The following is a 26,646-nucleotide window of genomic DNA, read 5'->3' on the forward strand; positions in this document are numbered from 1 at the left end:
CCGAATGGCTGTGCTGTGATTAAACTCTGACATCTGCTCCTCTGCATTAGCATCACACAAACACACTCGATGCTGATGCCAAACATGAAAACTGAAACAAAAGCTTTCGCAGCGTCTTTTGAAAACCGTCACAGGCAGTGGAAGCGTGTACAGATAGCACCGTCACTGTAATGAAAAGGACAATGCTAATTAAACCTCTGACGCCTTTTACTAATACAGAGGATCTGATGTAGCTGTACAGTTAAACCAAACCCATGGTGCAAAGCCAGGGCCTCTAATATGACTTTATGCTTATTTTGCGCACCTCCCATCAGATGTTCTTTGGTTGGAGCAAAGTCTTTTGGTAAAAACACCAGAACTGAAGTAAACATGTCTTATCTTGTAACTGCTCCCTGTAATATCACAGCAGATCAGAGGGCATTTAAAAACTTGAAACGTAATTACCAAAAGGCGCCTCAATAATTCATTCAGCCTGCCTGACCGAAGGGGAAACAAAGCTGTGACTCCCATGCAGTCTGTCACCCACTTCACTGGGACTGAAGTTAATCTAACGTGGATGCGAGCCAGAGGAGCGCTGAACAGCTGTTTAACGGCATCAGAGTCAGACTGACACACGACTCCTAAGAGTCACTGAAGACATCCTGAAAAACTCTTTTGTTAACCAGCTTCTTGCTATATAAATTATATATATTTGATTCATTAAACACTTATTCAGACTTGAAAGGATTATTATTTATTTGGAGTTTTCCATCCTTAGCTCTGGATTTGGTCACAGCAAAGCAAAAAATCTCCAGGGCTGCACTGAACAACTGAAAAGTGCCCAAAACCAAAAACTTAGTTCCTGGAGCGACCACTTGAGGCTGGCTCCAAAACAGGGCAAATCCCCACAGACTCTGATGTTAAAACGCCCAACCTAACAGCTTTAACAGCATGTTTACAGCTGGATACAAAACACATTTTTGGTCTCCATGGATAGTTTCTGCCATACTTACTGTACAAGGGTGATTTGTTTTATTTTTTTATATTACATATCCATCAGGATACCATAAAGGTTTAAAGTTAGGGTGTGGTTGACAGGTGTGGTTACAGTTGTAGCCTTTTTCTGCCTGGCCTCATCTTCAACCGCTATGGTTGTGGTGTTAATAGAGTATCCAGCCATGTATTATCTTTGCTTATTTAAAGTGAGATCAGCAGGCTCATCATGCTATTCCAAGCAGCCTTTTCCCCTGCAATGCTCTCCAGTGTCTTGGGGTCTTGTCCCAGTTGTGCATCCTTACCTCAACTGGCTTCTTTTGGAGCATATCCTCTACTCTGAGATCCCTCAGATATCTATGGGCCTCACCCTATCTCATTTTCGCAGCTTATTTTCACTACCTTACTCTTTTGATCACTAAAGAGATCTCATGACCTCAGGTAAGGGTTGGGACATAGAAACACCAGGAAATCACTGCACCAATCCACTGGTCCCATCTTCCTGTCACTCATGAATAAGATTCTCCACTCCACTGTGAGGTACTGACCATCCAAAGAAGTTTGTACTTTAATGACAGAGCGCTAAATTTAAGTATTTTATGAGCGGCCCATTTTGGGAATAGTCCTTATTAGTCTCAGTCAATGATACTAGACACATGTAGCAGGTATCTGTGTCTGTGTGTTGTGTCCAAACAGTATATGGGTGTTACATGTTAACCGTGCTTAAACACTCCACCCTCTCATTTAAAAATTGTCACCTCATAGCAAAGGCAGCCAATATACTTAAACCAGCAGGAGATGTCATGCATCTTTCACATGCAGTCTATATGTGTCTTGCTTGGGTTCACTAAAAATAGAGCCACTGTCAAAATACAAACAATACCTGCTATAAAGGAAGCAATTTACCGTTTTAAATGACTCTCAGGGTTGTGTATTTTTGCAACAAAGCTAAATTAAAAAACACATTTTGATCATGGAGAGCAGTTGCTTTACGTTTGCAAGACTGGGCGTCCACGGAAAGTGACAAAGACGTCTCCACAGATTTGTCCCTGATCCATTGGAGTGACCTCTACGCCTACATACTTGTACAGTATGGCTGCTTTGGTCACTTTACTGGAACTTTTGGACATCTGGTGGATGGGTTCGGCCTGTGGAAGTATGCAATATCTATTTAGGGAATAACTGCTGGAAATATTGTTTTATGATGTGAGACAAAGCTCGCTCCCCTCAATGAAAAGGAAATGGTCCAAAAGGAAAAGAGAGAAGGAGGAATTGAAATCACCTTATTGGAAAAGCAGTTATGAGACACATTACTTTAACAGATAATACTCCCATATCTGACACCTCTCACAAGAAATCTCTTTACTTGCCAATTCTCTCAGGGTTTAAGGTTAGACTCTATTTTAGCGCTGCCCGGTTTGTCGGCTTTTCTATAACTAAACATGTTCATAGGGCGCTCCTCTTTCATTTTTGTGATCCTGGTGATAATATCAAATCAGAAAAAAACATGGGTGTGGATTTTTGGCAAGTCTTTGTGCTGGCTCACGACTTACGCGCACTGAATGAGACACTCTACGGTGGATCTTTCACATTTAGCGAGTTCAAAACCGGAGGTGAAGATCACAATCCGTATTTCTGAAGCTAGTATATTGTATGAGTGGTGACAACTGTATTCTCTCTAATTCCTGAGTGTCTAATTTTGCCTGCAGCAGATGGTTTTATTTGGCAGTCTCCATCACAAGGTGGCAGTCCATCCGAGGTGCATGTGACCTTGTAGTCAGTGATGTGAAACAGTGTAGGTGGCTCAGTGACTCTGTACATACAGAAATGTGTTTGGTATCCAGGAAACCACACAGGTTTCAGGGTGCGGTTCAGCCCAACGATACAAAGATGTTTTCACAGTGTTAGTAGATGTGACTGAATGCTGGGAAGAAACTGAAACATAAGCTGCAACTGTGCTGCCATGCGTGTCCATGCAGCAGCAATGCAACCACACCTATAATACTGTGAAACTTGTTAAAAAGTGATGTAAGGCTGAAACCGTGCAGCAGGGTGAAGACATTCCTGCTGCTTTCACTCACCAAGTTTGGAAATGTGTGTGTGTGATAGATATAACTGACATCTTCCAGTCATTTCAAGCATGTTGTTTTTCTTCAGCAAGGTATCTAGATACTGTGACTAGTTTCAGTATTAGCCTCCAGCAATGTAGCGTATCTCATAGCTCACTCATTCATAATTGCAGCATGGTGCTGGGTTCACACTTTCTAGCCTTCAGAACAGGGGCAAACTAACTACAATACCTAACAATATAAAGAAAACCAAATCCTCTTCATACTCTCGTGGCCAGTTTATTAAGTATATCTCTGCAACTGATTGCTAATGCAGAACATATCAACCAATCACATGGCAACTCAATGCAATTAGGCACAGACGCAGTGAAGATGATTTGCTGAAGTTCAAGAAAGGTAATTTAAGTAATTTTGACTGTAGCATAGTCAAAGTTACCATGAAAGGTTTGAACAGTTTGAGAAACTGCTGATCTTCTAATAATAATAATGTAATAATAATGTGTATGTGTTAGTCCCCGTAGGGAAATTACTCCTCTGCATTTAACCCATTCACCCAGTGAAGCAGTGGGCAGCCACCAGTGCAGCGCCCGGGGAGCAGTGGGTGGGTACGCTACCTTGCTCAGGTGTCCGTCCCTCAGGGTAGCCGTTCATCAGGGCAGCGGTTCTGGGATTATCCCACACAACCATTTTTTCAATTTGCAGAAAATTGTCTGGTTAAATGCAAATTCAAAAAATGATGACTCTTTTTACCCAGGTATGCAGAAGAGCATCTCTGAACACACTTGTAATAAACATTGCGCAGACACGAGGTGCCGCTCGTGTCTAAGAACAGGAAACTGAGGCTAGAATTCAGGTTCAAGTTCAGGTAGCTGGTGGCGAAAGGAATTGTAGTTACATACTTTGGGCCCCTTAGTTAGGCGTACTTTAAATGCCCCAGCCTACCTGAGCATCGTTGCCGACCATGTCCGTCCCTGCATTAGCACAGCTTATAGCCGGATAACACATCATGTCACGAAGCTGAAATGATGTCAAAGGGCCAGATCCCAGTCCAGTAGAGCACCCGTGGGATGTAGCAAAACAGGAGATTTGCATCATGGACAATGACTCCAATATCAAGTAAATATGGGAAGAATAATAGTTACAGTGTTTCGACATGCTGAAAACTACATATTCAAATGTGAAAAGCTGTTAACTCGTTCCCTCTGCAGGCATGCTGATGCATAGAAATATCTTCTGCACTGCACGTGTTCCAGCTTCCTCCTGAGCAAAAGCTCATCGGTATGAACTGGGAACACCTGCTCCCTGCTCCCGGACATTAAAGCTGTGGCTGGCACTTCATTCTGCCTCATGTTCATCTACACCCATACACACCCTGCACCACTGATCTCACTGATTTGCACAGCTCATTAATTTTGTATATGTCTACGTTAGTTTAATAAATTATGTTCTTAAACTGACAAAAATCCTTTTGTCATGGCCTTAAAGGCCAAATTGAAACAAATGGAAAAAATACTGGCCCGTACCAGTGCTACTGCTCAGCCTCCCAGTAGCTGCACCTATGGTATTAATTTGAAATTCCCGACTTTCTTTTTGAGTTATCTCATTCACGAGCTTTTCAAAAGACTTGCCCTCTGAACTTGACCTATTAGAGGGCAAGCCCAGGTGACATCTCTCTCAAGTTATCACACGCACAAAAATGGGCGGTCACGCCCCCTGCCATGCACGGTGATGATAATACTCGAGGCCTTTCAGACTGTGCAGTAAAAACAGTAAAAAACAATTGTTTCTGTACATTAATAATGCTTAAAATTGCTTTGTATCAATTCCAGCTACACTGGTTTACCCATTCAGTACACATTTATACTGCTTATCCATGCTAAATAATAGACTTGAAAGTAAAGTGATACAGACAGTATCATATACATACACTAAGCTGTAACACAGATGTCACCAATTAAACTAGCAGATGTGCTTCATATGTCTTTCCTTAATATAAAACACATTAAATTATTGTGCCATTAACCACACTACTTAAACTCTACACACTACTTACGAGAAGGTTATCAACAGATTCATTTACTTTAATAATGTTTTGCATTCATTTTCCTGTACTGACGCTCCCTGGCTCTTATTTAAAAGCAGACACATAACTCTCCCCTGAAGCAAAAGCACAAAAACTTACATAATCCATCTTAGGAGAACAAACGAGACGAAAATACCACAAACTCACACCATGTGTAGTGTTTTGTTTATTGCAATTCATGAACAGAAAGAGGGAGTTGAGAATCTGTCACGCGCAAATGAAGACTTTCTGCAATATTTATCCAAGGGATTAAAAAGATGAATGCGGCAGGGCGATTCGGCTCTACGAACAGCGAGCCCTGCAGGGTCTGTTAAGCCCTACGATGTACAACAGGTAATAAACAAACACAGTAACAGTCATACAGTAATACTAGGATGCACATTCTTACAGAATGACTTGTCTGAAGTCTTATTCTTTCTACAAGCTACGCTACTTTGTTCATTAATGGCAAGAAATATAATACTTCAAATAATGGGTCATCTCTCGGAAAAATAACAGCAGGGTTACTTCTTTGAAAATAATAATAATAAAAATCTTGATCGTAGAGATTTATACAGCTTATGCAGCCTCATTTGACCTCCTTCAAAAAAGAAAACACAAAATCAGTCCCAGGAGGGCTTCAGTGGCTTGAAACTCAAAGGACTTGAATGAAAAGAATAAATACAGGTTTGTCTGCAGCCCAACCTTCCTTAAACTTCACTAAGACTTCATGTATATAACTGGGTCAGAACATTTGTTATGTATTAGCACATCATATATTATTATCCAGATTCTGACATACAGTTTATTTGCTCAGTTCTGAAAAATCATCAACAATCGGCTCCGACATCCACATTCCCACCTTCTAAACATCATATCGGGACTTTTTTCCCCTCTTCTCCAAACAAAATAGATTTTTCCCCCTCCACATGAGGAATGTTGTCAGGTGGCCAAACTAAAAATATGGCATTTGTAAAACACAGATTTATTGGCAACGTGCTACAGAGCACCACCTGTGTCTGCAGTACCCACGGGGTGAAATTCCTAAGGCTGTCAGCACGTCACAGTAAAGACCTGCACCTCCCTTACCCACAATGCACTTTTTTGCACACCTGAGAATCCCATTCTGATTGTTTTTTTTCTTTAAAATGAGCATGCATGATCAAAAACATTTGTTGGTCAGGCTGTTTTGTGGGTAAAATATTAGAACATTTAAGACATTTATGTTTTAATCTATTGACATTTATCGTGTTCATATACATTTAGAAATGTGTAAACATTGCTGGTGTGCAATATCATTAATGTGGGAATGCTTGATGTGTTTTGTGCTCCTGCAGCAAATACATTTAACACATGTCTAGGCAGCATTTGTAGTCAATGAATCATTCCTTGTGTAGCTAAATCTGATCCAGCTAGCGCAAAGGGGAAAAGCAGAGACTTAGGAGAAGATCTGGAGCAGAAGGCTGGTTGTCTCAGGTACGGACACACAAGTGGGGAAGAGAAAAGAGGCTACAAATAATACTGTGGTTGATGGTCAGTGTCGAGTGGAGAAAAGAGGTGAGGCTGAGGGGACAAAAGGCTCAAGGCTGGGTCACTGCACTGGGCTCCTTGTCATAGATGTAGCTGCCCACACCACCAGTGTTCACACCTGGAAAAACCACAGGGACACAGCAGCGGGAGTCAGGGGTTAATCAAGAGGGAGAGGCAAAGCTACGACATGAGCAGGACAGGTTGCGACGCATTTCCTGTATTTTTAACCTCGGAGTGGAGGAAGCTTCTGTGAAGCATACAAACTTATGATGAAACAACTGAAATGTGTAACATGTGCAGCTCAGACATTCTGCTTCAAGTGTAGCTGATAACTGGTGGGTTGACAGCACCCCCTAGCGGTTACCTTTGGGCCCAAAGAGAACAGCATAGCATGGTTTGTGGCAGTAGGGCTGGCCATCATGCTGTAATGTGAAAAGAAAAGAAAGATTAACACGACCATAGCAATAAGAAAAAGGGTGACAGCTCTCATTTCTGCTTTATTTTAGAAAGATTAGTTAATTTACTTCTGCAAATGAGCAGATCTACTTGTTGTCGGTACACCCGACAGTTCAGACACCCACATCTTTGGAGTGGGGGAGGAAAACCCACGCAGGCACATGCAAGCACCACACACGGTGAGGCGATGGTGCCTACCACTGTGCTGCCCCCATATCAAATCATTTCTTCTTTATTTGTGTAAAGCATTAACTGCCATACTGTTAAGACTGTCTAATATTTTTAAACCAGTGAGTGTTAGACAAGCTTTTTAAGGGCAAACTTGACAATTCAGATTTGGATTATATGTAGCAAACCTGCTAATTTAAGAGATTTTAGGTTAGGAATACAAAGAGTACGTTCTTGTCATATTCAAGATGTTTTGCCTCATTTTCTTTTCGACACTTCTTTTCTCAACTCTTCAGTTTTTCCACTTTTCTGTTCTGAATTCCTTCCGCCAAAACACCCGTTTTTCTCACCTCTGCGTGGCTGCCAGCAGCAAGAGTCTTGCTGCACCTCTCGCAGCGCAGACAGGGGCGATGCCAGTCCTTGCCCAGTGATGTCACCTTCTCGGCTACGGTGGAAAACACACACAAATGTATACAACCCTGGTGACACACTGTAGCAACCACTTCGCAGATTCACACCTTCTTGCTCAGACACGTTTCTTAATACCCCGTTTCCTGGAAGCGTGAAACTACTTACCGAAATACACCTTCTTGTTGCACCGAGGGCACAGGTTGGCCTCCCCAGAAAAAGTGGTGATGCTGCCAGCTGTTGACACATTACAGGCACATTACAATAGTGGCAAAGCAAAGGGGAACGGTTAAATAAATGACCACCTGTTTTCCCAGGTGTAAAATTTAGTCAACTAATAACATGGGGTAATAAAAATAAAAATGGACCAAGTGCTAAGCAGCTTTTACACACTTCAAGGGAACAATATTGAGTAAAGACACTAATGCTGCTGATTTAGATACTCTGGTTGCCAGTTTTAAACACCTTCCTGCAGGAGCCAATCATTTGGTCTGCTGCAAACAGCAGATGGAGTCAAAAGGCAAAGACAACATGCAACACCTTGTTCCACATGCAACACCTGACCTTAACTACTTTCCTCTTTATATTTCAAGAAACTTTAAAACCTTCTTTCAACTTTCCTGATTTTGAAATGATACGAGTTCACATCTTCATATCATCTACTGCCCAAACGTAGCTCTCACATAATGAAAGTTTACAGAAATGCCAAACAACTGAATCCACACTATTTAAATACTTTTGCATCTGCTCTTGTCTGACACATCTAAAAAAAAAAAAAAAAATCCCCTTCAGGCCTCAAGAGACTTTGCACACCGACTTTCTTATCACTGAGTCAGCCGCTTCTTGCAAACACCCAAATCTTCATCGGGTGGGGAGAAAAAAACCCAAAAATCCTACCAGCTGAAAGAGCCACAAATTTGCAGCATGAATACACTTTCCTGTTTACCTTTTGATGGTGCCTTGGGTGCGTAAGCACGCTTCTCTTCAGCTTTGGAGGCTGAATCCACGCTGGTGGGAGACCCGTTGTTGTTGGCAGGGGTATCATACACATACGAACCTGCTCCACCAATGTTCACACCTGCAAATGTATAAGAGTGAAGTGAGGGGTGGACTTTGGTGGCGAGGTCAGTAACAGCAACACAGAAATGCAAAGAAATGTGGAAAAACAAAACAGATTTATTTTTCCTGATAAATCAACCAATTTTCCATATATCTTATTTATTTATTTCATTTTTTTGCTTATTTATGTGCTTATTAAGACGTGATAACATGGTGTACAAAGACCTGACAGGAACTCAAGTAGGTGAAGTTGACTTGCACTTCACCTTTTGGCCCAAAGAGGGCAGCATAGCATGGTTTGTGGCAGTAGGGCCTTCCGTCATGCTGCAGGAGAAAGAGAAAAACACCATGACTTATGGATGAAACAAACTGATACAACATCCATATAAATATATACTGACGCAAAAGGGAAAACTGGGCGTGACATTTCTGAGAAGTCATATTTCTGACACTCCTTTCTGATGTCACATTTTTAATTTTGGTCTTTTATTTAGGTGTATGAAAAGATGGAGTGACTATATCCAAAAATGGAGCTGACTCCTGTTCATTTCCCCCCTTCACCTCACTTCTTCCTAATGATGATGTCACTGTCACAGGTTACTTTGATGACAGTGGCCGTATCCAAGCAACAGGCCTGTGTTGATAAATTCACGCCACACTTCACAGTGAGCCATGTGTCTGCATATGCGGGAGCGCTGTGAGTTTCCACTTGAGGAAGGGGAGAAAAAAAAAAAAATCTAGTCAAAAATGGCCTGTTGCTGATGCATGCTGGGAATGTGGCGGTCAATGCAGGAGCATGTGACCAGCCTGGGTAGGGGATCAGGGCTGAGAGCCAGGGTGGCCACTGGTCCAGAGCTCAATGCCCATAGATGAGAAGAATCAAGTAATTCAGCAGGCTAGGTGCCAGGCTCAGAGTGGTAGAGGTGAAAAAAACAAGACCCCACAAAAACAGGCATTTGCCGTTAAACAACGCACATACCCACAATCCCCTCTGCTTTGGCCACATGAGCTCCTTTTCTAAGAGCAAAAAAAAAAAAAAAAGCCTGCTCTTTCAGCTTTAATAATGTATCAACCGGGACAGGATCAGCTACTGTTAAAGCAGCCACACACTCCTTTCACGCTTCCTGTTAAACACTTACGAGATCCATGAAGGTAGGGGTGCCGATGCCGGGCTATGAGTAAGTGACTTTCTCAGAAAACAAAGGGCTCCTCTGTCAAGAGTGTACTGTTAACAGCCTCATGTACAGAGTCCTCCTATGGCACCAGACATTACCCATCCAGAGCCAAAGAGACCCTGAAACTGGATTATCCATAGCAGAACGACCCACTCTGTTCCCAGCAGTTCAACTCCTACATCCTGAAGTTTAAATCTGTCTTTTCCATCTATTCTTCTCAAATTTCTATTCTTTCCTGACCTTTTTTTTAATCCTCCTGTTATGCTCTGTACCTCAACAACTTCTCACTGTTGCGCTGGACTGGAGGTGCCATGTGAAACAGTAAAAGGAAGGTGGATTAACTTCAGACTTCTCACATTCCTTTATTTCCCCTCATTTTATACACAGCACATGTTGCACTGTAGGTGTTTTAGGATGACAGGTTTCCAGCATTTCAGCATTTTCCCCCAGACAGTTTCACCTTCTTTACTGCAAGTTGCTTAATTTCCATTCGGTTAACCCTCATTCATTTCATCAGCGCCTAAATTTGCCACATTTACACACATTCAAGGTCCAATGTGGAGACTTTTCCCATTAACTCTTTGATTGCTGGTCACTGCATGAACCAGAGAGAGCTGCTTCCTTCCTTTAGCCCACAGACAACTGACCGCACTGGGCTTCATCCTGTCCCTTTAACTCCTTTTAAAGAAGAAGTTCACAACCCTCTGCATACCAGGTTTTAGATGACATCAAACCCTCTCCCAGGCAATCCCACAGTCCCTTTACATTTTTTAAAAAAAAATATGAACTGTCACATGGACTGGTTCGGGTTTGGATGCCGTCCATGGAGAGAGAGGGAGGACGGAGAGGATGGTGGGCAGAGAGAGTGCAGGCCTCAGAGAGACTGTGTGACTACTACATTACTGTAATCACAAAGAGATTAAAACAGCAGAGCTGCATCCTTTGCGGTCTGCAGGGAAATTGGTTTTGTGTACAAAGAGGCTGAGATCATATCCTCCTTAACCAAAGCGAGAGACTCAAAAAGGTGTCTGAGTGACATCCAAGAAGGTGAAATTGAATTGTTGGCCGGCCTATGAAAGGCAAATAAAAAGGGCGAGATAAGAAAACCCCCAGGGTGAAGGTGCCAGATCGTGAATAGTCAGGGGAAACTACAGTATGCTGAGACATGATAGAGTGGTTTGGTTACACAAGACTGAGAGGAAGGATCTGAAAGCGACTCATCCTGCAGGACTAAAGAGGGTCAAATTCCCATGGGGACAAAACATATTGACAGATGCAACCAGACATAAAACAAGGAAGGAAAAGGGACATCCCCTCAGCAGTTTCCTGCAAAAATTACAAAAGGTCAGTGAAATAAACTCCCCCAAATACAAAGCTTCTATTTGAAAAGACTGTATTCTTTAAGTTTAACGAGATTTTAAATATTTGAGGTTAAGACACCTTTTTTAAGTTTCCCTCAAAATGCAAAAACTCCCTGTGGAAAAGCCAAACGTCTTGTGTCAATTAGTAATGTTGCAGACTTGATTCTTTCTGGCCACCTGTACTGTGCTGCCATTATTATTTGCAGAAAAAAAGGCTTAACTACTGGAAATGGAACTTGCATTAACAGAAAACTAGTTCATAAATAGCTTATCGGTCGCTATTAAGAGGACAACTTTAATTAGAGTAATTCACATCAGTGCTGAGTGCCATATCACTGTCCCGCCTGCAGATACAGAGCCCCCCCCAATTCAATTACATTGCCAGCAGAAAGTTATATTTTAGCAACAAATAAAAATAAAAGCAAAAGTGTCACAAATGTGAAGCAAACTACAAAATAATCTTTCTTCCATATTAATCAGTTTGAAAACCAGATTATTCCTGTAAGCTGTTTGGCAATAATAACCCCACGTTTGTTATTCATCAAGCAAAAACAGTCCTCTGATTTAAACTTCTAACATGCCAAAATTGGCCACTTTACTGTGGCACTTCATGAATTTCTGTGAGCCATTAGAGCAAAACACTTAATGGAAAACTAAACAGAAGAGATTAACAGACGATGGGGGAAAATGCTTAGCTGAAGAACCAGATAAGAATTTGCACGCATGTAGATCAGCAGCACACAGCAGCACCGTTAGCTCTTACTGACCTCAGCGTGGCCCCCGGCGTTCAGCAGCTTGTTGCAGCGGTCGCATTTGAGGCACAGTTTGTGCCAGTCCTTCCCCAGTGATGACACCTTTTCAGCTGCACAAGAAAGACAAAAAACAAAGAAAGAAGAAGTGCATGAGTGCAACCACGGGCATAAAACAACATTTATATAGATTACTTGAAACAACAGCCTTTTATTTTCCCCATCAGCTGTGTTGGGCTTTGTGCGTGCTGTTCAATCAGTCATCGCCTGGAGGAATGACGTCCCTCATTGCTTCACTCTCCACAATAACCTCGTACTGTATCTCTGTGGCCCGATTGAAAACCTGTCAACATGCCAACTGGGGATGAGGGGAGAGTGGGGGGTTGGTATAGGAGGTGGGGAGAGTGGGAATGCCTGTGTACCGCACAGGATGCTGTGATGATGTCACCGAAGGATAGACGGACAGCTGTGTTAGTCCCAGACCAGCGTTAGCAGCAGGGGGTTGCCAACATCTAACCCAATTCTTTTGTGTTACACCCACAAACACACAAACACCCATCCCCCGATTTACAGTATACCCATCCTGCTGGATGCGGTCCTCCAACTGCATTTCCATTACCCCCCCACCCCCTCCCCCGAGTCATCCAGTCGAACTGGCCCTGTAGACAAGCCAGGGAGCCTTATTATACACTTTCCAATAATAAATCACCACTGCTTCAACACAATGAGCCCTAAGGAGTCACAGAGGCAGCAGAGGAAACACCTTCCCTTATCAAGGCAGGGCACAAATAGCCGGATACGGGAATCTGCTTCCTTACATACCCAAGACTGGAAAAAACACAAACATATGCACATCGGGCATGCATTCATTCCTTCTGATGTTGTTTTCTTCCTGTGCTATAAAACCAGGAATTCAAGTTGTTTTAGGACTTAAGAAATTTGAGATGTTGAGTCGTGAAACAGTCCTTTTGCTACATATGATGAACTACTACAGGAGTTAGCTTGGCTAGCTAGGTGAAGCTCACTGACAAAACATCTGTCTGAATTCGCAAACTTCCACTAGGATACTTTGATATGGAAGCCCTGCTTACTAGTGTAACGCATGATTTTACCGGGTTGTGTGCATTTAATGACAATCACAATAGCAGCACTGTCTCAGGCTGGAACAGATTGTCTTCTGACCAAACCTCATTAAAGTTATAAGTTTTTGCTTTATGAAGGCATTTCTTTATTACATCTAATTGAAATCAGAAGAGCACTGTGGTCACGTGTCAGCAACAATTTGAACAATAATAAAAACTAGACTTCAGATACGAAGACTCTCGACTTTGAGAAAAAAAAAACAAGGAAAGTACTGAAAGCACTTGTCTATTTTTATATCCAATCCAATCCAACTTTATTTATATAGCACTTTTAAAAACAACAAAGTTGACCAAAGTGCTTTCCAATAATAAAACAGAGATAGCAGTTAAAACCATACTTTAAGCATACAATGAAATCAATAAACAAAACAAATATATAATTGAAAAAGAAGATAAAAATAAATCAACATGAGTAGAATAAACAATAAGATATACAATGAATAAGATTAACAAAGTAAAAAGATTAAGAATGACCAACAGCTGACTAAAAACTGACTACAAACTGGCTCTGATAACACTCCTAGAAGGCCTTTGAAAAAAAGTGTGTTTTTAAAAGTGATTTAAACATTTCAAGTGTTGGGGCCTGCCTAATATGGAGGGGCAGTTTGTTCCATAGTTTGGGGGCCACAACAGCGAAAGCTCGGTCTCCTCGGTGTTTCAGTCTCGACATGGGGACAGCAAGGAGTGACTGGTCAGATGATCTGAGAGACCTTTGTGGAGTGTATTGGTGTAAAAGGTCTGACAGGTAAGACGGAGCCAGGCCATTTAAAACTTTAAAAGCAAGCAATAAAATTTTAAAATGAATTCTAAAATGGACAGGCAACCAGTGTAAGGAGGCAAGAACAGGGGTAATGTGCTCACGTTTGCGTGTCCCTGTCAACAGGCGAGCAGCAGCATTCTGGACCATTTGCAAGCGTGATAGTGAAGCCTGATCAATACCAATATAAAGTCCATTACAATAATCAAGGCGAGTGGTCACAAATGCGTGCAAAACTCTCTCCAAGTCACAAAAAGAAATAAAAGGTTTTACTTTAGAGAGCTGCCTCAACTGAAAAAAGCTTTTTCTCACCACTGTATTTACTTGTTTGTCCATTTTAAGAGCTGTGTCAAATTTTACTCCAAGGTTGGTGACAATTGATTTGACACACGATGTAAGAGGACCCAAGTCAGATGGAGGGACACCAGGTCCATTCGGCCCAAATATAATGACTTCAGTCTTCTTTTCGTTAAAGTTTAAAAAATTCAGAGCCAACCATGCTCTGATATCCTTAAGACATTCTAAAATAGGCCTGAGGGGGTTAAGGTCATTGTGTTTCATCGGTAGATAAATTTGACAATCATCTGCATAAAAATGAAATGAGACTTTATGTTTTTTAATAATATGGCCAAGGGGAAGTAAATAAATACTAAAAAGAAGGGGCCCAAGGATGGATCCTTGAGGTACACCACATGGGAGGGGGACGGAAGATGAATGAAATTTACCAAGTGAGACTGAAAAACTTCTATCAGAGAGGTATGACTTAAACCACTCCAAGGCAGTGCCTCTAATTCCAACATGATGTTCTAGACGATAAATCAAAATATTGTGATCTACTGTATCAAAAGCTGCTGTGAGATCCAAAAGCACAAGTAAGACAGACTTCCCAGAGTCAGCAGTTAATAAGATATCATTAAAAACTCTCAAAAGTGCAGTCTCTGTGCTGTGAAGTGCTTTAAAACCAGATTGAAATACCTCAAAAATGTTTTGACTCTCTAAAAAAGTCTGCAGCTGTGAGCACACACAAATTTTATATCACTAAAATTTATTAGTATTTGCAATGATTGCAAACTTCCATATGACAAAAGAGTAAGTTCTGAGCCTTGTGTATCTGTGCGTCCTACTCATTTTGGAAGCAATAGCACACCTCAGGTCATGATGCACTGCCTTTCTTCTGGAAATGCTGTTTGAACCGACCGTCTTCTGTTAATTTTTCTACAGCGTCTTTATATTTTGGGCTCGTCTGATTAAATCAACTTTGTTCTTTGGATAACCAAGTTAAATTTGATTTGATTTGATGCGAATGACAAAAATTAGATTTGGACTTTGGTGTGGAAAGGATCGCTTTGGGAGATCTGATTACACCCTGCTGAGGTTTCCACTTACAAACAGTTTCACTGGCCGTTACAACAATGAGACAAAAAGGGCAACAACAAGGCCCTGGAGAATAGTGGAAAGAGGGGGATGCAGAATGATACATGTGTAGCTGCTGCACATACATGTGACAGAAAGATTTGCATGGACACTGTAGCTCCTTTTGATGTTTCAGCTTTAACTCTAGCAATACTTCACAGGAAAGACCTTTTAACCTGTTTTAACCTGTTTGCAGGATTAGCGCATGCATTTTCAGGTTTCTTTCACATCTTTACAGTATCTTGAGATGATGTTTGAAGAGAGTGCAAATACAACCAATAAGGGTTCTGCCTTGTCTGTATGAGCGTTTGATTTGTTTCATCATAAATCTGAGGACACGAATCTACTTCTTGACACGTAATTCAGTGTTAAAATAAGCTGCATAAATGGGCTACAGGTAGCCTGCCAGGGCAGATTCATGAATACAGACACACCTCCAGACAGATCTGAAGTCAGTGTATGAATGGAAACGGACGTCAGAGCCTCGCCAGCATGTCCTTGTTCCTCTATGAGTGACTGTCCACTGTTTGAAGGCTCCCTGATTTAAAAGCCGGCTGCTGTTGTAAGAGGAGTGAGCTTGTCTCTCTCTGTTATGTGATGGGGGAATATAGAGTGGGGGAGTTATAGAGTGGGGGGAGGTAGAGGGGATCTACATCCCCCGAACACTAAAATAAAGCTAGATCATTTGGATTTGGGTATGTCATTTGACAAGCATGTCAAAAAGAAAAGGAGAAAAAAAACCCCACATTTAAAATAAATAAATAAAAGTTACATAATGACTGCGCCAAGGGACGATAGATGGTCTCAGTATCCCAAAATAGTAACAGTGTGGGTGCAAATAAAGCAAATAAAATGCCATCGCATTTTCCTCTACCTGGTTACGGCAACAACATTAGGGTAAATGCACCCACTTGTGTAAACAAGCAGGCTCCTCTCCGGATACTCACATTTACACTGTCAACACCGACGAGAATGTGCCAAATCCTTTTAGCCAGACTGTCTTCTCTCACGACAACATGCGATTTGCTTCACTCAAAAGCACACACAAAAAAAGGATTCCACCATGACTTGATGTAAACAATGGAAGTCCTTAAGGAAATCACTGCTGAACAGTGGTGGAGCACCTCACCTGACATTCCTTTCTGCTTTTGCTTTATAGCTGAAGTAATGCCAACAATTCATGGCTTCTAACTGCGTTGAAATAGCCGGGGGCTGAAAACAGCGGGGTGAAGAAACACCACTGTCACACAGTAGATTGCAAATATTAATGAGTGTGACTGCTGCCTAACCCAAAACACAGCAACTAAATTAAATGTGACATAAGATATAGTGACATGACACCAAGTCTTGAGCTTGCATTTGATAGCTGATCTAAGAAACTTAATACGTGGTCCAAAGAAATGAGGCCATCGGCAAGAGACCTTTAGGAGTGCCAAAAATCAGCCTTTGGTGCAAGAAAGATTTCATTGGCGAGTTAAACACCGACACCAACAGGCTTCAATAACAGCTTTATGAATGCATATATAAGAGATTTACCTTGAGCAACACCCTCAACCACTGGGCGACCGCTTTTAATTACAGTGGACATGCTGCCTGGTGGAAGGCAACCTGTCTTTAAACAATGGCATTCAACATGCTGACCACTGATGTGTTTTCGTTTGAAAACGCATCGTTTTCTCTCCGTTTTGGCCTCCACACTGACAGTCCACACTGAGATGCCGTTTTCGCACAAGGAAAACGCACCGTTTTGAAAACGCTCTCAAAAACGAAGCTTTCGCGTTGCAGAGTGGACAGCGAAAATGCAGACTTTTGAAAACGATGACACGTGTTAGTCATATGATCCAGTCGTGTGACCAATAAAACTAAGATAGCGGAGGGCATCATACAGCAGTTTTGTTTGCGTTCAGTTTTGACAGCCCTATTAAAGCTTAATATCAGTATGTACATGCTCCAGATAGCTTTTCTTCAAATTCTTTAACTCTCACTCGCTTTTGCAACTTTGTACTTTTGTGTTACTCGCAGCAACAACTCCACCTCATTGTTAGTCCATTTAAAAAACTCGGTGCTTTTCTTCAACATTCTGCCGCGACGTTTCAAAGAGCCGGAAAGTAAATAAGCGGCAAACAGAAATGAGGCAGGTCGAATCTTCTTGCGTTTCACGCATGCGCAGTACTGGAACGTAAGCGTTTTCGACCATTTCAATGTGGACGTGCAACTCTGTGAAAACGACTGAAAACGCTAGTGTGGACGCGGAGCGTTTTCAGACGAAAACGCCATTTTCAAATCTATCCGGGCTAGTGTGGACGTAGCCTGAATTTCTGAATTTGTTTTTTAACTGACGTTCTGGATGACCTCTGAACTCTGTAAGTAGTTATTGTGACCCAAACTGATAGCACACTGGCTCCGTGCTATTGCCATTTTACTGCCATCTCGGCACACCAACATCATTTTGAAGACACCAACTGACTGAACGGTCGCAGACCTTGTCTCCATCTTTGAAACAACCAGTTCAAAGGCAACAAGTTCATTGCACATGGTCACAATAATTTGGTCGCTTTCCCCAGTGCGACTGTAACATAAGGCTGCCAGTGGAACTGGGTTACTCTTTTATGTTGAAGAAGGAAAATAAAAACAGAAAGGCCCACAAACAAGCATCAACCAAAGACAGCTGCAATAATAGCCTGGCAAAATATCTCAAGGGTGGGAACTCGGTATTTGGCAACGACCTCGTGTCCCAGACGTCAGTTATTTACTGCAAAGTATTTGCATTCAAGCATAAAAAACAAAATCTCTTAATTTGTTGAACTTAGAAGTGAAAATAAATTTCTCCATGCAGATGCAGTCCTGACAGAGATGATGCTACTGCGGGAACACCGAGCTTTAAATGAGAAAAAGTGCTGGACGGAGGTCATCACTATAACCATATGATACCTGCACCACTGTAAGCTGCTTAACTTCATTTGTAAATTCCTGGTCTAAGCTCTTCAGTCCGCGCTCGGTTGCCCTGATTGCATTGTCAATATGGTTTAAATCACCGAGTGAGCCTGCTGCTGATCCCTCTTCTCACTGATTTATGCATTAGTCAAAGTAAAGGAGACAAAACTCGAGATACAGTACTGCACAACCCATGACCCATTTATAAAGAAATTACAGCACTAACATCCTCTCCAGTAGATCCCCAACCCAATAATCTGGTCTTATTGTTTTATTAGGAGTCACAGCATCATTATTCTAACTTTGTGTCTAACTTTTCCCCGGGAAATTGAAATCATAAGACGTCTAATGCAGAGGATAAAAACAGCAATTCAACATCAAGTAGATTCAGGATGTCTGAAAACAAATTACTTGTGTGATTGAGTTTCAGCTGGTAAGAATATCTGCTCCACTTGCAAACACAGTAGTACCTCAGAGAACTTTAAGCAGGTTATAACTTGATTTACCTTGTTTGTTCAGCTACAAGATGCCATTATGCACCAGACTGCATTAAGGCCGAACGCTGTTATGCTCAGACAAAGTTCCTCAGCCTATAAAGGGAGAGGCACCGGAGAAGGCCTGCAGCAAATGGTCTACAAACATCGGGTAATTGCACAGAACATTAAGCAACAGGACTTTAACAAGGGGTCTTCAGAAGAAATAAGCATTAAGGGGCCATTTCTCCAAATGACTTAATCACAGTTGCTTGATTGTCAACAGTAATGAAGGAGCTGCATCGAGACACCAGAGCTGACGACAGCCTGATGTACTCACCCCGGGTCAGGAGGAAATTTGTCTGCTGCCTAACTCGGAGTCATAACAGATAAAGGGGCTCGACGTACTGAAAAACATTTACCCAGCTGATCTCCCACCATGCAGTGCGGGAGGAATGTCAGCCGGGGGGGGGGGCAGGCTCTGGAATCGCATATGGGTGCTCTCTTATCACTCAATAATTCAATCAGGGTGCAGTGGGGGGAAAATCTAATGTGTTTGACAAAGAGGAAGACAACAGGGCCACAGCTCTGCATGCAGCTGGAGCTCATTTCTGCAATGAGATTTAAAAAAAATTAAAAAAAATGACTGTACCGGGTCCTGGTTTGTATGTTTAAGAGAACTCTACAGCATCAAAGCCAAAGGTATATAAAAATCGGCGGTTTGAAAGTGCTCTGAATTAGCTTGACGCAGCGTGCAGACATCAAATTAGTAGCTTATTTACATTTTTGCAAGTGATTAAGCGATCAAGTCTTTCGTAATGGTCATGATGTAACCGATGTTATTGTAAATATCTTGAACTCATGGCTGCCTGGCTTCTGTTCTGTTGCACCTTCTGGTAATGTGGACCCATCTGTTCAGCTTTTCCCACAATAAAGCCCTATTAAACACACAAACCAAAACACACACACACACACACGTGCGCGTGTGCACGCAGAGACACACACAGACACACATACTCCCTCTCCATCCTTTTTCTCATTCCTTTCATCCATCAGTGACAGCTGAGTCCACGCGGGTGTTTCGCTTTTTTGGCTTTTGTCGCAGCAGCACGATGACTGCATGTCCTAATAAGCACCACACACCTGACTGGCAGAGTAAAGGGCCCCAAAGGCAACGTTGGACTCAAGCGTGAAGGGTACACAGAGGGATGTAAGAAAGGAAAAAAATAAGCAGCCTGTGTTTCCTCCTCTGCATCCTCTTACTGTTCAGCTCTCTAAAGTACAAATACCCTCAAGGACTTGTGACCTTTTACTCAACTTAAAGACAATGGCCATTCATTTGCACCCACAGGGGAACTAAGCCTCACAAGTGACTTTGGGGGCGTTTTAAAGTAAGGAATGTGTTCATTTGTGGCATCTTTATCCTGCCTAAGTGGAATCAAATTGTTCTATTAACTTGATAGAGCTGTGGCCATCAGCAAGTTTTCTTTAAAATTTACAATCATGTTAAGGAAGGAAGCTCTGAGGGATAATTTGTTAAAAAAAAATCCATCCCCACTTGACAAGAAAATAGTTTTAAGACTGTCCAGTGCTATATCTGTTTAAACTAAAACTAAGCTGACCCTGGCACTGCTGTGTCGAACATCATAATTGATCTGTTCAGGATGAATGTGTGTCTGCAGTTCCCTGTGGTGCTCAGTGACAGCGCAGGGTGGAGAGCCATGCTAAAGAGAGGGTAGGAAACACTTTTTTGGACGAGTCTCCTGTTGGCTGATGCAACCCCATAGCAAAACTTAACTCTGGAGGTCGTCTGTCGCCTCAGCCAAGGCGAGGTTTCCTCCCCAGGCTTTCTCCCTTTCTCCCCTCCCTTTGTGAATAAAAAAAAGGCAGACCGCGTGAATCCTGTTGACTGACGTAAATGGACTGCAGTTGACTCGCATCCTGTCTGGGCTGGTCAAAGGAGCCGCAGGCAAAGCACCCTCACCGCAGTCCGTCTCAGTGACATGCTCACCCTCCCCAAACCCCTACGCATGCTTACCCCTACACCACATTTCTTCTCTAACCAGTCAGGACACTTAGCCCAGCTTCAGGGTTTTCTAAAAGATCTATTCTGCATGTACAGCTTAGAGTAGCGGGCAATGCATTCAGAAGTGTAGGCAGGATCACTGAAATTTCTTTAGCTCCAGCCAGAGGTAATTTTGATAATGAAGCCCTGAGGGAAAGAGACATCATATGACGGAGGCAGAAAATGTAGCAGCTAAGTGAAATCATCTGAGCTGTGTAAAGTGGAGTATTAAAACAGAAGAGTGTGGTGTACTGGAGTGCCTCGATTTAAAAGTGCACAACACTTTTAAATTGACATGTGATTTTTAATAACAAGGACCCAGTGGTAACATCCACAATAACACCAGCATTAGCCATTTGGGGCAGCAAATGTATCTGTAGTGGCTACTTTTTGGTTAACACGAACAGAAAAAAAGAAATTTGATATCCACTGGCAAAATGTGCAGTTCCTACAGCGATTTAAATCAAGCCAATCCATATAAACCCATGTTAAAATGACTTCTTTCAATTATATTAGGGCTAAACTTAAGCATGATCGGGGCACGGACACTTTGTCTGGGAGGTTGATGCTAGCTGTGTGCCAGGCTTTTAGAGCATTTCAAATATGGCAAATATGGCTTCCTCTATGGTTAATTGTAATAACAGCCCATCCAAGAAATCTGTACTCCTGTTACACAGGCTAAAATTCTAATGTTTTATATCTTTGGTCTTTTATATTTAGCACCAATAGGCAGTGTGAACACATCCTGTTACCTAACAAGCATATAAATTAGTAAATATCATCACTTTTGGCTCCAGATAAACCTGAGATGACCAAAAACACTAAAACGAGCAAAATGCTAATGGCTTCAAAAGAGCCTTAAAACAATGGGTGACATCATGGGGTTATCGCCATCTTTTATATACAGTCTAGTGTGTTAGTGATGGTCTAACTAGGTAAGACTAAGCAGCTACAAGTCTAGCCCACTTACCGATTTGCTATCGAAAGCTAACTTTCATGTTTCGATCCACTGTTGTCATAGAAACAGTGGGTGTTTTGGTAGCTGGTTGCAGACAGGGCAAAAAGATTATTTTCAAACAGCTCCAAATAAAACTCAATCTACTGAAAACTGTTGAATTTCTCAGACAAACTTGGATTTTCTGATATATTAACCTTGAGTGACAAATAAGTCACATGGTTCATGTACGTCATGCCTGTTTCTCTTGCACTCTATCATATTTTGCTTCTGAACTTCTAACAGTTTTTCCATCTCACACAAACAAAACCTGTTATCCAACTATACCTCATATCTATATGATTTACAATCTATCACCTAGTGTTCTGTGTTTTATCAGCCTCCAGTTTTTACTGGAAACCTGCCACGTGACTGCACATGTACTCTCTATGTATAGAGGGCTTCAACATAGCGATACGTTTAGAACATAAATACAACAAATTGTGCTTGCTGAACAAAATCTATTTGTAAAAAAATATAAAGAAGGTGTGTTGTAATAATGCAATCTCTAGAACTAATGTAATGAGCAAGCTATTTGGGTGAAATGCACACATCCACCTTTGTTTCCTCTGTGCCGTTATGTAACAGGTCGCACTGCTGGAAGGCTTGACCTGTGTGGGGAGGTGGGGTAGTGGGGAGCTCAATTGTCAGCACCCAGCTTAATGCCATCTCCATTAGGGGATCATATTTGTGCCTCAAAAAGGCAGAGAAAAGGGACTCTCATTGAGTGGCACACAGGAGCTGATAGGTTATGCAATGGCACTGAACAAGAGGCAACAACTCAAGAAATGATGTTACATAACTGAAAAGGCACATTCACACAGCCCACTGGGCAGCCAAGTGGAAAACAGGGTACTCTAGCGTCGACAGAGAAGAGGTGAGGGGGAAAAAATAGGGGTATTGTGTAGCTGTTTGGGGTAAAAGCGGGGTTTAAAAAAAAGATGGTGTGTGGGAAACAGTGCCCTGGTCTCTGTGGTCAGACTGAGGAGACGAAAGTATTCGGTCTCACTAGAAGGACAAATGTACGGAGAGACAGAAAGAGCCCTGTGTGAATAGAGATGTCCTTTCTCATTATAATGCATGAAGCACTTTGAGAGTCTCAGTTTAAATAAAGGCGAGCCATCTCACCCCATTTCCCCCGGTCCTTGTAGTTTAAAGAAAAAAATAAACCGGGAAGAGGAATTCAGGGCCTGAGGCATTGCTGACCAAAAAAGAGGAAAGAGAGCCAGAGTGAGAAAGACTACTGAATGAAAGAGAGAAAAGGGAAACTCGCAGCAGAACACCATTAGTTCCCATTAAGCTCTCATTTGTTCAGTTAGCTGCACAAAGATGCATTGCTCCCGTTTGTTATGAACAAGAATTGCATCACTCGGCTGAACTTGGGTGCTCGAAACAAGCTCAGCGAGCCGTTTTGTCCTCCTTCACACGCCAACAGTGTCAGCAAATAGTGCCCCGTGTATTATGAGCATCTCCATACCACAGGAACTAACAGACGCGTCACCGCAATGTGGACGCTGAGAATTTTAGTAAGCAAGCCCTGCAATTAAGAAGTGACCATCTCTGAGATGTTTGCATTCTTTTAATACCAGCATCAAGAGCAGCTTCCTTTTTCTGCTACTGCTTATTTGGGTTTCTTAAAAATAAGCCTTCGCTTTTAGGCTGCAGAAGCTTTAAAAGTAGAGAAAACGTTCCAACATGTGCATCGAGTGGCAATGAAATTGAACTGTCACCACCGGAAGACAGCTGTCCTTTAAAACTGAAAGGAAAATAATAATAAAAAAAATCTCCTTTTCCCCAAACCGAAAGAATTTCCATCCCAGACTGCGGCTCACCGAGGCCACTTGAAATAATGTTCCCAACCCCCAAAGTCCTACAGTGGGACTCAGCCAATCAGCAAGAAGACCAGGTGGGGAACAGCAGGGTGGGCCCATCTATACAGCACACCACAAACCATCACCAAAAGAAGAAAAGGGGTAGAGCAAAATAAGATGGAAAATAGACAATTTTCTCCATCAACAACACATGTCACGGTGCATTTCTAAAGCACAGAGTTTTTATTTTCCACTTTACACCCCCATTCATGCCTTTCCCTCTGACTTTAACAGTTTTGCAGAGCTGAAAATTGATCTCTGCTCTGCATTTTTCATCACTCTGCAAAACCAAATGGCTGAGAGGAGGGCGTGTGTAGGTGGAGCCACTGAGCTCATCTACAATATCTGAACTTCATCACTGACACGTTGACGCTCAGCCTGTGGGCAGCTAAACTCTTCTCCCTCCCTGACCTCTCCCTTGTCTCGTCATAGTTTTCACAGCCTCCCTTGAAATGGCTAAAACTTTAATAATACCTCCATTCACACCTCCCCTGATCTCCTTCGCTGGATGAGTGCAGTTAATTTAGTACGCACTGGCTTCCAGTAGGCCTACGCCGTCATCTTCATTGCTCTCCACCCAATAACACACCCCAACCAAAAATAACTCCGCTAGCCTGGATCTCAACATGTTACATAAAAAAACATCACACATCACTAAGGAGCTGTGACTCACCCACTGCAGCGCATTACGGGTACGGTGCATAAAATTTGTATTGGAGGAAAATAAATCTTATTTGTGCTGATTTTATTCCATGCCGATGACTCTCGGGACCCATAGGATGAGCAGCAGCTGGGATATTCACTGCCACCCGTGTTACATAAGAGGACTTCCATCCACTAACATAATTGGTTTTGACCCCCGTAACAGCTCAGATGTGTGCTGTGAAGTGTACAACAGATCGGTACCCAAGATTTTTTTTCCCCCAGCATGCAGTCAAACACAAACACAGAAATACTCAGAAGTTCAACTGCATAACAGCAATAAAAACAAACTGAGGAGTGAGCATGCCAAGTGCAGCTTTCAGATGTAAATGCTCTCCTTTAATCCAGCGCTCTGCGCGTAGATTACTTTGCACTGTAAACATCTATTGCAATGAATATAAGGTGCGATCACTCTCACTGTGACCGAGTCGAAGCTCACGGCTCAAGTGGGTGTCTTGTTTTCATATTTTTATTTACAAAGATGTGAAAGATGCATTTTTTCAGGTTTTCATCCCACTGACGCAGCATGATGTTGCTCCGCTCCTCTCTTGAGTGGGCAATCTCAGCATATGGCATTTCTGCACTCTTGGCAACGGCCTGCATCAGCCAACTCTCCAAAGCCAACTGCCAGGCTTGGATGTTTACCAAACACAACAAATTAAAAATGCCACAGATCAGTGTTGAAATAAGATAAATCATTCATCCAGTCTTGTGTAGACAAGTGTAAACAGGGCATGTTTCCATTCACATAAGTTAGAAGCGTTTAGTGTACAAAAATAAAATCTATTAAATGTTTGCACTTTGTTTGCACTTATTGGGTCTTTTGTTTACACTAACCCCACTTTCACGTCAGCTTCTAGGTTTATCAAAGTATTTCTCTGTGAATCATTTACTTTGTCAGCAACCTTTAGTCTAATAAGACATGTTAGGAGGTTTAGCTGAAGGAGATATTCCTTTACACATCATTATACATTAAGTTATACAGTTAGCTACAGTTTCACAAATTCTTCAAACAAAATACACCCAGTTCGTGTTTACATTCAGAACCTCATTTAAAAATCAGCCATTTTTAGCAAATGAGTGTAAATGCTAGTGCTAGGTCAAATGTTTGTTTATTTCCAATGAATGGACTTTGAAAAATATCAAAAATAGTTTATATCCCATTCAAAGCACCGCTCATGGGATTTCTAAATTAAGAGGATTAATGTAAAAATAAAAATTACATTGATTGCTGTGATGAGTATATTTAGCTAACGAGCCAAAAAGTAATTTAAACACGCTGGATCCCTTAAACCGGGAATCACTTACCGAAATACACCGTCTTCTCACACTTAGGACACTTTGAGGCCATTTTTGAGTGTGGTGGTTCGAGTGAAAGTGATGTGTTTTGGTTGTCCGCAGCGGTTTCTACTCTCTAATCGTCCTCTAGCTCTGCTCTCAACAGCAAGTGCCCCGCTCCGCTCACAGAAGCTGGAGCATCTATTCAGCTAACGGCTCGTCATTTACATAGCTCCGCCCCCCACGCGATGAAAACACTCCTAATGCCCCCTTCAAGAATGGTGGGAAATGTCACAATTTCACGACAGACTGGTAAAAACACCGAAGTTTTCAGTGAATTTTCCGAAAAGCTCTACTGAAAATTGATTGTGTAATTTGCAGAACTTATACGTTGCATCCTACACTATATGAGCTTAGACAATTAGACAAATGTTACTTGTTCGTCACTGAAAGTGCACTTTGATGCTTGTGTGCTTTTGTATTACAATTTCTGGCAACATAATTCTTCATAAAACAAAACAAAACAGCAACTAGTCAACATCTTTATCCTGTTTAGTCACATGAATATGGATTGAATGTCTGGGGAAGCTTTTCCCATGGTAAGTAAAATCCATTGATTTTAAATTGTGTTCCAAACAATGTGTCTGTTTAATGTGTGAGTGTTGAAAAGTTTGTCTCTTGCTGATGTCAGGATTGGGATGAGGCTTTGTTACTTTAGAAATCTGAAAATCCTACTTTAACTATTGAGTTTAGCTACCTAGTTGCTTACTGAAAAACTATGCGGATGCTTTTAAGGAGCTTTATTTTCTTGATTACCTTTATCTTACTAAAGAGGCAGTAACCCAGCTTCTAGCTTTGCACAATCTGGAATCCTCTGGGTCTCCTGGACGTCCCTGTAGCCAAAGCAAAGACAAAAGGTGATCCATGCTTTAGGGATCACAGCTCTGATCCCTTATAAGAACCTGCCTGCGGAAATCAGCCTTGCTGAATCTCCCTTAATTTTTTTTA

General features: G+C 41.9%; 1 protein-coding gene across 1 annotated transcript; it reads right to left on the reverse strand.

Moving 5' to 3' along the window:
* Positions 1-5,279: 5,279 nt before the first annotated feature.
* crip2 (cysteine-rich protein 2) lies at positions 5,280-25,811 on the reverse strand. The gene is made up of 8 exons (XM_085343551.1): positions 25,669-25,811; positions 12,028-12,122; positions 8,991-9,048; positions 8,612-8,743; positions 7,834-7,902; positions 7,608-7,702; positions 6,998-7,055; positions 5,280-6,751 (listed from the first exon to the last, which is right to left on the reverse strand). The coding sequence occupies exons 1-8, from the start codon at positions 25,709-25,711 to the stop codon at positions 6,684-6,686; spliced, it is 618 nt and encodes a 205-aa protein (XP_085199677.1). The 5' UTR covers positions 25,712-25,811; the 3' UTR covers positions 5,280-6,683.
* Between the last annotated feature and the right edge of the window lie 835 nt (positions 25,812-26,646).

The sequence above is a fragment of the Diplotaxodon limnothrissa genome, linkage group LG19 (assembly GCF_057381915.1).
Source record: "Diplotaxodon limnothrissa isolate DT_005_m linkage group LG19, D_limnothrissa_male_GT1.1, whole genome shotgun sequence".
Lineage (NCBI taxonomy): Eukaryota > Metazoa > Chordata > Actinopteri > Cichliformes > Cichlidae > Diplotaxodon > Diplotaxodon limnothrissa.

Excerpts from the sequence above, each read along its gene's own strand:
- crip2 (XM_085343551.1), bottom strand. The coding sequence starts at position 25,711 with ATGGCCTCAAAGTGTCCTAAGTGTGAGAAGACGGTGTATTTCG. Across the intron at positions 9,049-12,027 it reads ACGCCGGGGGCCACGCTGAG|CATGACGGAAGGCCCTACTG; the intron begins GTCAGTAAGAGC and ends TTTCTCCTGCAG. Across the intron at positions 7,703-7,833 it reads CAACAAGAAGGTGTATTTCG|CCGAGAAGGTGACATCACTG; the intron begins GTAAGTAGTTTC and ends TTTCCACCGTAG.